The sequence below is a fragment of the Marmota flaviventris genome, chromosome 5, assembly GCF_047511675.1.
Source record: "Marmota flaviventris isolate mMarFla1 chromosome 5, mMarFla1.hap1, whole genome shotgun sequence".
In the NCBI taxonomy this organism is placed as follows: Eukaryota; Metazoa; Chordata; class Mammalia; order Rodentia; family Sciuridae; genus Marmota; species Marmota flaviventris.
The window spans coordinates 39041877-39055465 of record NC_092502.1 but is presented as its reverse complement, the minus strand read 5'-3'; the positions used below and the strand labels follow the sequence as shown (position 1 = coordinate 39055465).

At 50.7% G+C, this 13589-nt stretch overlaps 1 protein-coding gene across 1 annotated transcript; it reads right to left on the bottom strand.

Annotated features, from left to right (window-relative positions):
- Positions 1–1699: 1699 nt before the first annotated feature.
- On the bottom strand, positions 1700–4572 carry Eif4e1b (eukaryotic translation initiation factor 4E family member 1B). Its single transcript, XM_071612793.1, has 7 exons — positions 4555–4572; positions 4189–4439; positions 3720–3815; positions 3036–3099; positions 2229–2342; positions 1980–2119; positions 1700–1814 (listed from the first exon to the last, which is right to left on the bottom strand). The coding sequence occupies exons 1-7, from the start codon at positions 4570–4572 to the stop codon at positions 1700–1702; spliced, it is 798 nt and encodes a 265-aa protein (XP_071468894.1).
- Between the last annotated feature and the right edge of the window lie 9017 nt (positions 4573–13589).

The window sequence follows — 13589 nt, the reverse complement described above, 5'->3', positions numbered from 1 at the left end:
ACAGACCGCCCCACCAACCTCCTGGCGTCCTTTAGACCTGCAGGAGATGCATACTGAGGGCGCCAGCGACCGCCACGTGAAGATTTACAGATCCCTCAGCCCCTGCAAGGCTCAGTTCCAGCGGCACCCCCATCTTCGCCCTTGCCGTCTAGAGTAAAAGCTGCTGGTGAGCGGATGGCGAAGGTTAACACACCTGTCGCAAGTCTAATTACAGACCGTGCATTGCATTCAACAGAAATTCAGCTGATTCTTGCTCAGACTCAGGTCAAACGAGGACCTGAATCTTATGAGTGCCAGCCTGTTGCTCTTTCAGTTTTGCTGGGAACCTGTCCCCCACCCCTTGGTGGTTGAGGTCTCCTAGTTTAACCCCTCTCCCTCATATCAGCTTGGACCCTGGTGGGCCTCCTTGGTACCTAAGAATCTCACATGAGCTCCTTCCAGGCAGGGCGGGGGCTTGAGGGAGCCTGAATCTTAAAATCTTGGAGCCCTCTTTAAAAATAATTCCAAGTTTGGGGCTGGAGTTGTAGCTCAGCTTGCCTCGTACGTGTGAGGCACTGTGTTCGATTCTCACCACCACATATAAATAAGCAAATAAGAAATAAAGGTCCATCAACAACAAAATAAAAATAATAATTCCAAGTTTGTTAAGAAGTATTTATTTAGAAGAAGTACCTAACTTAAGCTTCATCATCTTCAGGTGAATCCATCTCTAACAAAACTAGAACAGGGCGTCCACTACCATCAAGCTCCTGTCCTAGGGCCTGGGCCTAAATTAGGCAAAGCAGACACCACTGGCTGAAGGTGAGAAGCCATTGAGGGCTTCTCAGTTCTCAGCATCCACCTCTCTCTCTCTCTCTCTCTCTCTCTCTCTCTCTCTCTATATATATATATATATATATATATATATATATATATATATATATATATACACACACACACAAATAGCTGGGTTCTCCCTCCAGCCTTCCAACACTTGAAGTGGGGGGGCAGGAAGGGCTGCCCCACTCCAGGGACCCAAGCACAGGTGATCTAGGGAAGGGACAGGATACAGGAAGGGCACTGACAGATCCAGTGAGAGTGGTCACAAAGAGGAGACACCCCATCTCTGAACTCCCACTCTCAGCATATCAGTGGTCTCCAGCCCCTCCATCAAAATGGAAAAGGCTGCCCCCTCAGGCCACCTAGCACCCTTCCCAGTGGGCACAGATTAAGTACTGGACCATAGAATTCCCCTGTCATCTTGTCATCAAGCCCCCTACCAAGACCACCCCATATCCCACCCCCAGGTAAAAGAAGGAAACCCAAGAGATTCTTGCACCTTGCTTCTGCGATGTTCCCAGGCAAAAGGAAGGACTCAAACTTTTCCACCTAGCTGCCCCTGGGCCTGGGCCTAATACCTGTTAGAGTATTTGTATGAACCCAAGCATGGTGTAAGCACCAGTAGTCCCAGCTACTGGGGAGGCTGAAGTGGGAGGATTGTTTGAACCCAGGAGTTTGAGGCTAAGCTAGGCAACATAGAAAGGTCTCATCTCAAAAAAATAAAAGAAAAAGTGTTCATATGCACTCCAGAATATGTAAAAATCAGGCTGTCTGCCCCCTCCTCCAGCCCAGGATCAATGGTGTAGTCCTGCATACACCACAGCGATGAGGCTTATGAGGTGATGGCCCCACATGACTGAGAGTGGTGCCAAGACCCCCCTCACACCATAAACTTGTTCTTGGCAAGGGAGTTGCTCTTGGTGGCCGCGTCTACATGGGCCTGGTACCCAATGATGGTCTTCATGGAAAGACCCAAGCGCTCTTTGTATACATGCCTGGGCAGAGAGAGACAGAGCAAAGGAGACATGAGTCGTCAGAAGATTCCCATTCCTTTTATACTGGTGGGTAAAAAAGAATGGAGAGAAGGCACTGCGAGTTCCAGAGGTCTCACTTGCAAGCCAGCCCCCCACCCCTATGTCATCCCTGGACCCAGCCCTCACCCAATGTGCAAGACGCTGGCCTCGTTCTCAGCCTCCCTCGTCCACATAGCAATCTTGTCACCCTTGGTACGGATGTTGATGACAGCCCCACACACCTCGGTGCTGTGTTCCTCAAAGCTCTCCCCAATCAGACACAGCAACTGGGCCCAAAGTGGGGATGGTGAGCTTTCCAGGTGGGCACAGGGACAGCCCCTACCACCCTTGAGACCACTTCCCCTGAACCCTTCCCCCACCGCCACCACCACTCACTGTCTCCAGCCACAGACGATCCAGATCAATGTGGCGCTGCTGCTTGGAGAGACTGACCAGCCAGCGGCCACCGTGCTTATTCCTGCTGTCTTCCCACATGGGCTTGATGCCATCCTGGAAGTCGGACGGCAGGTCAACTACCTCCCTTCCTTCAAAGGGAAGCGGGACCCAGCTGCCTCTGCGTGCTGCCTTCTCTGCCCTCTGCTCAGGCCCTAAATAGGCCAACTTTTCTCCTAACTTCCATTCTACACCACCAGGTGCCACTCAGCCCACCAGAGAGACCCCTCTGGAGCCCCACAGGACCCTGACCCAATTTGTCACTGTTCATAGCCTTGTCTATGTGTGCATGCAAATCCTTTACTGATTCAGGTTCCTTAAGACAAGAGTTCAAACAGAAGCACTACAGGGGGCCTCTGGGGCAGACGTTTCTGTGGGCAGTGATGGACATCACCAAACCTCACTGGGCAGAAGTCACCGGGGGAAATCTGTAAACGCCTATGTCAGCACCTCCAGGGTAGGGCTGGAGGAGAGTGTTCAGAAGCCAAGCAAGAAAGCTGGACTCTTCCCTCTCCCCCTGCCCTTCCAGACTCGGGTGTTCTCCAAGGTGCAGCTCAGGCCTGACATGCTTTGTGTGGGCTTCTGTAGAGCAGCCCTTCCAATCGGAAATCACACCTCTGCCCTGAAAAAGACTGTTTACGGCTCCCTCCACCCCAAAACCTCTCCTTGGAGGGAGGATGGCTGCAGAAGCTGGGAAGAATCCAACCCTTGTCCTTTTGGGGGGAAGGAGGGCATGAGAACAGAACTCACCTTGAACATGGCGTAGTCACAGCCAGAAGAGAGCTTACTAGCCAGCTTGATATGACTGTACATCCTGGAGAGAGCCCCCACCCCATGCTGAAAGTCAAGTTTGTTAGGCTGGGTTCCAGCTGATCCCCAACCCTCTCAACTCCTTGTGGGATCCACTGATTCCCACCACCTTGGGGCCTTCCTGCTTGTGCTCACTCTGTTCCTGCTGCTTGGAATTCCCTCAAAGCCCACCTTCCCCCTGGAGCTTCCCCAACCATCCAAGTCCAGTGAAGACTGCACCCTGGGGAGACTCCTGGTGCACCCCTCCAGTGAAGGCCCCCCTAGGGTTTATGCTACGCTTCTCAAATAACCTCCCTTGATCGCCCCCAGACACTCTGAGGCAACCTGATCCTCGCTGTGTGGCTAAGTTCAGAGAGAAGGAACTTGCCCAGGGTCACAGGTCACAAAGCCATGAAATGGCAGAGTGGGCTGCTCCTGGCTTCTCCCACTCCCTAAGCTCTTTCCCTAAGCCCTCAGAAGCTTCAAGGGGGTGGCTGTGGCCCAATCCCAATGCCTCCTGGAAAGGAACACCCTTCCCCATCCCTCAACAAATGCTGAAAGGCCCCAGAGATGGTGTCACGGATGTGTGACAAGCAACTCCCAGCTCAGAATCCCCTGGCCTGGCCCCAAGGGACACACACTCACGCCCAGAAATCCTCCACGGTGTCAACCTTGGTGACCATATGCAGATTATCTTGCCAAGCCCTGCTACGGTCATTCTTGAAGAACCATAGAGCCCACCTGATAGGGGAGAGGAAGCAGAAACACCCCCATGTCTACCCCCAGCAGCACCTGGGCTAACAGGGAGGTAGGTCCCTGCCCTTTAAGGACAAAATAGGAGATTTGGGAGCACACCCCCCCCCATACACTCCCCACATGGTGACTAAAGTTAGTTATCCTGAAAGGTTGAGCAAGGAGTGAAGTTTTAAGCCCAGAATCTCAGCTGGGTAACGCTGGAAGAGTCCACAGGCCCAGTGCTTAGGCCAGCGCAGACATTTCACAGATGTGGAACTGAGTCCAGAGCAGAAGGGGTAGTCCGAGGCCACACGACCAGGGAGCACAGAGGATGGCCCAGCCACAGGGGTCCAGTCCAGTTCTTCACTCTCCTCCTTACCTGTTCTGCAGGGGGTGCAACTCTAGTTTGTTCTCCACGGGCCCCTTGTCCTGAGCTTTCGTCCTCAGAGAGAGCAAAGTCCCAGTCCCAAGAAAGTTTGGAGCATCGTCTCCAAAGCATGCCGCCACAGCTGCCTCCTCTTGCTCTTGCTCCCACAGGCACACTGACTCTGCCACCTCCTTCTCCTCTTCCTCCTCCTCCTCCTCTTTCTTCTTCTCCAAGGTTTGGAGTCCACCCTCGGCTTCACTTGCCTGACCAAAGAAGAGACAGGGTCACCTGGGAGCCCCTGACTCTGTCTGCAGCCCACTCCTATATCCATCACCCCAGCTGGGCCCCTGCTCCAGAAAGGGCAGCGGGTGGACTTACAGAGCTGGAGGCAGCCATGCTAAGGCTCAAGCTCCACGGGGCACCCAGCATTAAGGGGTCCCCAGATGCTGGCTTTTAACCTATCAGCCCTAGCCCCACCCTCCTGCGGCAGGGGAGGAAGAGGAGCTTGCATGCCTGTGGGAGGGGCCAGCATGCGGGGAGGTGGGAAGCTAATCAGAATCCTCCCATCAACAAGCATTTAGTGAGTGAGCACTTCAGCTTGCAGGTGGGGAGTTGAGACACACCTGTGACCCGGCTGACCCAGCCTCTCACAGTGGGGGCTGAAAAATGAAGGTAAGGATCAGTATTTGGGATCTGTCCTTAGGAAAACTGGGGTCTGCATCCTGCTGAGGGTGACCCCTGAATTTAAAGCAGTCTGCCCCACAGATGACAGAAGCAGCCACACTGACAAAAGCATGGGGGTCTCCGGGTACCATTCACACTCTCAATTCAGCCACCTCATGTCATCCAAGGCATTGAGTGACAAGATATTTATCTGGTCTCTGAAAGCATCTGAGTTTTTTTTTTTTTTAATGTAATAATTGTCTAACATTTAGAAACAAAAAGATTTTATGTTAAAATCCACACTTTTGCCTCCTCTTGTAAACTTGGGAAGGTCTGGCACCACTAGGCCCTCTGTCTTGATGGTCCACTATCCGCTGTGGGGCTGTCCTGTGGAAGGGCACATGAAGTTCCATGGAGTCCCACATTGCATCCTGCTCTGAGTGTTGTCCAGCTGGACATTGAGGGTGAGGCAGAGAGCCAGTCACATCCCTGGGGTCAAGTCCTGCCCTGACCTTGGCCAAATTACTGAATCTCATTGAGTCACAGTTTCCCCATCTGTAGAATGGAAATATCAATACACCACCCGAAGCTTGTGTGACTTTAATCATACTGGGCCCATAGAACAAGGTCTGGTTCTGTGCTCGACAGAAGTCAGCTGAGGTTTACCCCAGGTCAGGGAGGCATGAGGAAGGGGAAGGAAAATGGGGGACACTCTGGCTCAGGACACCCCTTCCTGGCTTTCTAAACAACACCTTTCTTCAGCACATGACCCCCTGGAGGCTGATAGTCCACTGTTATTCTACCTGCATCCTCAGCCATTCCCTGGGATGTACCAGGCGCTCACTTAGGTGCCAGGATGAAATGAGCAAAACATGAGAGCCTGGGGTGGAGCTGAGAGGTGGGGTACTCTCCTAGCATGCTTCAGGCCCCCTTGGATTCCATCCCCATCCCCAGCACTGCAAAGCGGGGGGCTCAGGGCTGCTGGAGAACATGGGGCACTCATTAGACCATCTTACAACCACCTGAGTGCTTACAAGCACAGCCCTCTGAAGAGCAGGATCTCAGGGATGAGAGAAGGTAACAAACTCCATAACCTCAACTGCTTTGGAGCAGCGATTCTGGAGTGCAGGGATCAGATTCACCTGCGGGGCTTGTTAAAGAGAGACTGCTGGGCTCTGCCCCAGAAATTTCTGACTCCTTAGGCATGGGCTTGAGCCTGAGAATTTTCTTTTCTAACCAGTCCCTTGATTATGCTAGACAAGGACCCCATTTTGAAAATCACTGGCTTAGAGGCAATTTGTACACTGAGCTGAGACCTAAAGCATGAGCAAGAGGTTTTGACATGGACAAGGGAGGGCATTTCAGGGAGTACAAACTGTATTGGACATGCAAATGCCCTGGGGCAAAGGGAGCATGAGGTGCTGGAGGAAGAGAAGAAAGGCCAGTGTGGCTGAAGCCTAAAGGAGGAAAGAAATGAGAAAGTCTTGATGCCAGGATCAGTACAGAGCCACCGAGTGCTTCAAGTGGTTGCAGCAGGGCTGGGCACGCGACCACATGTGCATTTCAGCAAGTTCTCTGAACTTCCATGTAGGGTCCTGTGGCTGCAAGAGTGAGCAGGAGAGCTCAGCAGTGGTGCACACCTGTAATCCCAGCAGCTCAGGAGGCTGAGACAGGAGGATTTCAAGTTCAAAGTCAGCCTCAGAAACTTAGTGAGGCCGTAAGCAACTCAGTGAGATCCTATCTTTAAATAAAATATAAAAAGGCCTGGGGATGTGGCTCGGGGGTTAAGTGCCCCTGGGTTCAATCCCCAGTACAAAAAAAAAAAAAAAAATGTGAGCAGGAGGACATCAGTCAGTATACTAATGCAGTTGTCCAGGTGACAGAGAATATGGAGGGGAGATTGAAAAGGAAAACTCAGTGATACTTGGTGACAGATGGCTCTGGAAGCACAGCATGCCCCAAACTCAGTGGCCTAAAACAACAAGCATCATTTATTATGCTCACAAATCTGAAATTTGGGGAGCACCAAGGAAAGATAGCATGCTCTGCTCTGAATTGAGACCAGCTGGGCTGGCTCACTCATTGAGGCTGCAGTCAACTGGTCACTCACACATGGGGCAGTTGACACTGTCAGCTGGAACCTCAGCTGGAGATGTCAGCTGGGACAGCTCTGCAAGGCTTCTCCACATGGCTGCTTGGCTTCCTCCAGCGTGGTGACTGGGTTCCCAGGGTGAGTGTCCCAAGAGACTGAATGTAGACGCTGCCAGTGTCTTAAGGCCAGGGCTTAAAATAAAACCTGGCTCGTCATCAGTTCCATTGTATTGTACTAAAGTCAGAGGGCCCAAATTCAAGGCAGGGGACAGATCCCACTTCAGGGGGAGGAGTGGTGAAGAAGTTCAGGCAGAAGCAGTCCTGGAAGAGGCCAGGCTTGAGGCATCATCTCAGTCGCCTTAGAGTCCTGGCCCCATGCCTGGCTTGGAAAGACCCTCCCAGCCACAGCGCCCTTTCCCTCCAGCTTCTATATCTTCCAGCCTGGGGCAGCCCCTGGAGTCTGGGATTGGGGTGACTAAGGAGAGACCCTAAAGGCAAGTTCCTGGGTGCTGGGGTCCTGGTCCCTCCCCAGGTCCACCCTGGCCTGTCTGTAGGGAACAGGAACACCTTCCCGGTGGAATTGAGCAAGCAGGGACTCTTGAATCCCAATCCTGCCATTTGGTTCTGAAAACATCTCCACTCTGCCCATTCCTCTCCCTCCCTCTTGTCCTCATCCCAGAGAAGCCTCAGCGTCCCTGGCCTTGGCCTCTGTCTCAGTCCCTCTCTCACTCTCCTTGTTTCCATTCCTGTCCCCTACAGAACATTCTGTGAGCGTCTCAGGGTCATCTAAATTACTAATCTGATCACTTCTCTGTCTCAAACCTTCCAGGACACCCAAGATGTAATTCAAAGTGCACATCCAGGGCCTGCATGACTCAGCCTCACACACAGGCTCCTGAGCATCCTGTCTCCTCCGTTCACCACCAGTCCCATCTTCTCTCAGACCCACCTCCCCTACTGTCCCCCTCCCTCGTTCTGCCACACTCACACTGGCCTTCAAGTGTGCAGATCCTCAATTGGCCAGGCCCACTGCTGCCCCAGGACTTCTCATTGGCTGCTCCCTGTCTGCCTAACCTGGCTCAGGTGGGGCCTTCCCTGCCCGTGTGGTTAACCCACTCCAGCACTTCTCTTCTTCACTTCAGGAGAGGAAGGAGAGGTGACCATTAGATTTAGCAAGATGAGGGCTGGGGTTGTGGCTCAGCAGTAGAGCGCTCACCTAGCACGTGCAAGGTACTGGGCACCACATAAAAAAAAATAAAATAAAGGTATTAAAATAAAGATTTAGCAAGAGGAACATCACTGTGGACTTTGGCAATAGCTACACAATCCAAATGTTTTATTTTACAGCACTAGAGATTGAACCCTGGAGTGCTCTATCACTGACCTATATCCCCAGCCTTTTTTCTTTTTAAAAAATATTTATTTTTTAGTTTTAGGTGGATACAATATCTTCATTTTTTATTTTTATGTGGTGCAGAGGATTGAACCCAGTGCCTCACACAAGCTAGGTGAGCACACTACCACTGAGCCACAACCCCAGCACCCCCCAGCTACTCCCCCAGCCTTTTTTTCAACATTTATTTTGAGACAGAGTTTTGCTGAGTTCCTCAGGCTGACCTTGAACTTGCAACCCTCCTACCTCAGTCTCTCTGGTACCTGGGATTACTGGCATGTGCCACTGTGCCTAGCTCCCAATGGTCTCATGTGGTTCTAATTCATTTGTTAATTATCTGTCCATTCTAATACAAGGTTAAGTTCCAGAAGAGAAAGGACTTCATTGTTTTTTTGTTTGTTTGTTTTTTCCTGCTGACTTTCCTATACCAGTGCCCACCTTGTGGGCACTCAGCAAAAACTGATTGAAAAGAACAAATGCCAGTGGCCTCCCCACTCTGCATGTCAGTTCCCCCATCTGTAAAATGGAGATGACCATGCCTGCTTGGAAGGATTGCTTTCAGTGCTTACTGATGTCATGGATGGAGCACCTGGCACACAGTAGATGCTCAATAAACATCATCCATGCTCCTCCCTGTTCTCAGCTTCCCATCCTTCCTACCCTGCAGGGTGCCAGCCTGCCTGCCTGCCGTCTTCCTGCCCATCCTGAGGTCTCTGGACAGCAGGAATGTTGATACATTTTTAATCCCACAGTCAAGCACCATACACAGAGTCACAAAGGCACAGACAGTTGACAGAAGCCAGGCAGGGCCAGGATCCCTGCGATTCTCTTCTGAGAGCTCTCTGCTCCTGCTCTTCCAGCTGGGATTTTCTCCCAAGCCCTTCCCCACATCCTGCCCCTCTTCTTGCCTCCCAAAGCTTCAATAGTCATTCTCCTTAGAACACCCTCAGGAAGGAGAGAGGAAAGAGAAGGATGCACAGGGCCATTTTCCAGGGAGAGAGAGAACAGGAACAATGAGACGTCCTTGAGAACTCACAAGCAAAGGGCCTGACCAAGAGAGGCCCGGAAGACTGACCTTTGCCATCCGGTGCCCTAATGATGTGTGGCATGGGGAATCTGTCGTGCTAGAAAGTGACAACGCAGTATCCAGGACCCCTTCTTGGGACTGTACATATGAAGAGATAGAAAAAGGTGGCAAACGTTAACAATTGGTGAATCTAGGCAAAGTATGTTTGGGGTAGTTATTATACTCGTGGCGCAACTTTTCTATAGGTTTTATTTACTATTCCTTCAATGTTTCTCTAGGTTTGAAATTTCCAAAAATAAGGGAAAAAGAGACAGTGGAAGAGATGCTAGTGGTTCACTGTAGACATTCTCCCTTTTTCACAATTATATTCTTGGAAGTCATGTGCCCAGCTAAACGGCCACCCTCTTCTGGCCTCCCTGCAGCTCCGGTTAGCCAGGGGACAGAAGTAGAAGTTGTTGACTTGAGAAAACTCCTCAGGAAATACTCGTTTGTATCCATCTTCCCTTCTTCCTGCTTTCCACACAGTCATGCTGATGATTTCGAAGCCACAGCAACCATGAAGTGACCTTGAGGATGAAATTCACATAATAAGGCTGCATCAGAAGGGTAGAAGGAGCCTGGGTTCCTATGACTGTGAAGCCGCCACATCATTGTGGACTGCCTACCCCTGGGCTTTTTTAAGTGAAGGAATGCCTGTCTGCCTTGTTTAAGCTTCTGCACCAGCAACCAAACTTCCTACCCGATTTGGAATCTAACCTCTTCTCGTTCCCTCCGCCCTCTGGACTTCCCCAGATCCTCCGCTGGGAACTCTCTGCACCACTTGTAAGATCCTTCTCTTTCAAATCCCAGCGTTGAATGTCACTCTCTCCTGGAGGCTTTCCCTTGGTGTCCCTTCCCTCTGTGGACTCTGTAACTCCCTGTGCTGCTGTTAAGCTCCCCAGCAGCCCACCTGCTGTCAATCCAAAGCTGAATCATCTCCTTTGTCCTCTCTGCTGACCTCCAGATCCTAGGCTCTGAGCCGTCACTCTTTACTTCTTCTGCCTGCGTCACTGCACTTCTCAGTCTCTTCCCAGCTTCCTCTGCCTCTGGCCACCCTTAGGGCTGCAGTGCCACAGGGTTCTGTTGTGTGGGGGCCTCTCCTCTTTTCACTTTCCATAGACCCCCGACAATCGCCATGCCTCCCATGGCAACAGCTCCCACCTCTCTGCCAATATGACTCCAGATGCAGTACTCTAATAATTTGGCTTGGTCTGGCTCAAGGAACCAATGGTTAAAGCTTCAGGAATTTGGGGAGCCAGTTGTCACTGATTCCCATGGTTCCCAGCAGAAGCTGCTACCACCAACACCACCTCCTCTCATCAGAATAGACTGGCCAATTTCTGTGCTTCCTCCTGGCACCAGCCTCAGGTTCCATCCAGGGTGATAGGTCGAAGGCTGCGTGTCAGCCATGTGTCTGGGCTAAGGGAAGACTGGGAAAGCAGGTATCTGGCATTGTCAGTCCTCAGAGGGGGAAGTAGTCCCTGCTTCCTAAGGTAGGGCACCCCCAAACATTGGAAGTGAAAAAATCCAATTTCCCTTAAAGCCAAAAATAACTCCAGCTTTCTGCCATGCCAGTTTTAAAAATCATACAGGTAAATACTCTCCAAGGCAAAAGAATAAAACAGCCCAAAGATGAAAGGTGGTAAAATTTAAAAGTTCCCCTCCTCGAGCCCTCTCAGTCATCAGTCACACTTCCCAGAGGCAACTACTGTTTTTTTTTTTTTTTTTTTGGAAGACTTTGCAGATTAGTTCTTCAGAGCCTCGGGTGGGATGAGGAAGGATGGACTCTTCACTGGGGCTGGAGATGGGGAAGGGAGTGGAGAATGGAGATCGTGCGGCAGTGAGGGGGGCACTGGTGGGCTGGTACCCTGGGGGACAGGTCTTCTTCTCTGAAACCGTCTGGGTGGCGGTGTGGACATGCGTCTGCACCCGTGTGTGTCGGGGGGTCTGAGCAGGCGATTGGTTCCAGGACCCTCTGTAGATACCAAAATCAGCAGATGCTCAAGACCTATAAAATGACAAAGCACTTGCATATAACCTACACTATCCTCCCATGCTCTCTAAATCATCACCAGATTACTCATAACACCCAGTACAATGTAAATGCTACATAAATCGTGGTCACACTGTATTGTTTAGGGAATAATGACAAGAAAAATGTCCGTTGTGTTTAATACAGGTGCAATTTTTTACTAATCATTTTTCCATATTTTTTTAAATTTTTTTTAGTTGTAGGTGGACACAATACCTTTATTTTATTTATTTTTATGTGGTGCTGAGGATACAACCCAGTGCCTCACATGTGCTAGGCAAGTGCTCTACCACTGAGCCACAACCCCAGTTCCCCATTCCATAATTGTTTGAATCTGAAATGGGAAATCTCTGGACACAGTGGGTCAACTATATGTATGTATGTGTATATACGGTGCCTGTGTATAATGTATAGTATGGGATAAGTATATGTGTATATACCAATATATACTTATATATTAATATATGATTATATTCTGAGACGTAGAAAATTATATTTTTATTTGGCTTCTTCAACACGTGTTTAGCATCCTGCTTCTCTCACCTAACACCATATTTTGACACATTCCCATATCAATACACATGGGTCTAGCTCATCCTTTCTAACCATAGCATAGCATCTCACTGGGTGATTGAACCCCAATTAAATAGCCAGTCCTCTACAGATGGGCACTTATATTCTTTTCAGTTTTTTTTTCTTTTGCTACAATAAACTGTGAACATCCCTGCACAAAAATCTGTGTGCACTTTGTGAGTAGAGATCCACAGGATAAATTCCTGGAAGGGGAGCTATTGGCTCAAAAGGACCATGCACTTATGCTTTGGGTAAACATTGCCAAATTGTCTTCCAAAACCCTGTGCCAACTTGCAGTCTCCTACCAGAGTCCTGTGAACATCCCCACCCCCAAACCTCATCATCTGCCTCTTATATACCCTGCATTTCTGGCCACAGTATGTTTGGCCATGTCATATTCATAGCCTAGAATTCCCTTCCTTCCTTGTCTTCTCATCGTTAGGGTCCCAACTCAGACATTGCCTCCTCTTTGCTGCCTTTCCTGAACCCCCTAAACTGTCAGAGTCCCTTTCCTTGAGAGTCCTATATTTTCTTAGAAATAATTCTATCATTGCACTGACTGAGGACTACTGTGGCATTCTATGACCACTTTTACAATCCCCACCATAAAAAGCAATCTTAACGTTCTCATTCTCCGTTCTGGTTTTCCTGGGCTGCTTTGCCTTTTAACTGTTCCAAAGCAGGTCTTACCTCAGTGCCTTTGCACTTGCAGTTCCCTCTTTATAGATCTTGCCTTCACCCACTTTGGCCTGGCTGTTTCTCTGGGGTCTCTGCTCTAATGCAATTTCTTGCAGAGGCTTTCCCTGACGACTCTGTCTCAAGCACTCCTCCTCTGGTCACTCTGTTAGGCCACTATTTTATTATTTTCGTAACACGTCTCACAAGCTGTGAAATGATTTTGTTTGGTTTAAGAGTTGATGCAGAAGCATCTATTTTTCATTCTGCCTCCCATCTGCGCAAGCACGTATACATACAGAGGGGATCATGTTTTCCTTTCCTCCTGTGGCCACCCTCGAACCTGCACCCCTGCCTCAGTGCTCAATAAGCATACTTTGAATTAACCACCGTATTTTACAGAAAAAAAACTAAGCAGCCCAAGATCCCATAGCTAAATAACAAGCACAACTAGGATCAGCACCCAGTTGCACCTCAAAGCCAACCGCATTATTTCTTCCCTACTCTTAGCACGCCGCATTGTCCCTCCTCCCTCACCCCTAAAACACTACACGAATCTCACGACCCTGGTTCCCCAGCGGCGCGTCAGAGGCCGGTCCCTGGAGGCTCGTTGGCTCAGCGGAGATGTCACCCTCCCCGCCCCCTGTCAGTCAGACCGAGGGGGCGGCGCGGCCGCCGGTGGGGGGCGCTGAGCTCAGAGCTGCCGCAGCGCCGGAGCCGGAGCGCGCGAGCTAGCAGGGCGCTAGGAGCACCCGTGGTGGCAGCGCACCCAAGACCCGGGCACCGCTGCGCCCCTGCTCAGGGTCCGTGACTGTAGCTCCTGATCACGGCCAGAACCCCCACTGGCCCCGAGCCCACCCCAGCCCGGCCTAGCCGAGCCCCCGCGTCTGCTAGCAGCAGCCGCCGCAGCCGCCGCTCCA

Excerpts from the sequence above, each read along its gene's own strand:
- Eif4e1b (XM_071612793.1), bottom strand. Across the intron at positions 3,816-4,188 it reads TTGCACCCCCTGCAGAACAG|GTGGGCTCTATGGTTCTTCA; the intron begins GTAAGGAGGAGA and ends CTCCCCTATCAG. Across the intron at positions 1,815-1,979 it reads GCCAGCGTCTTGCACATTGG|GCATGTATACAAAGAGCGCT; the intron begins GTGAGGGCTGGG and ends CTCTCTGCCCAG.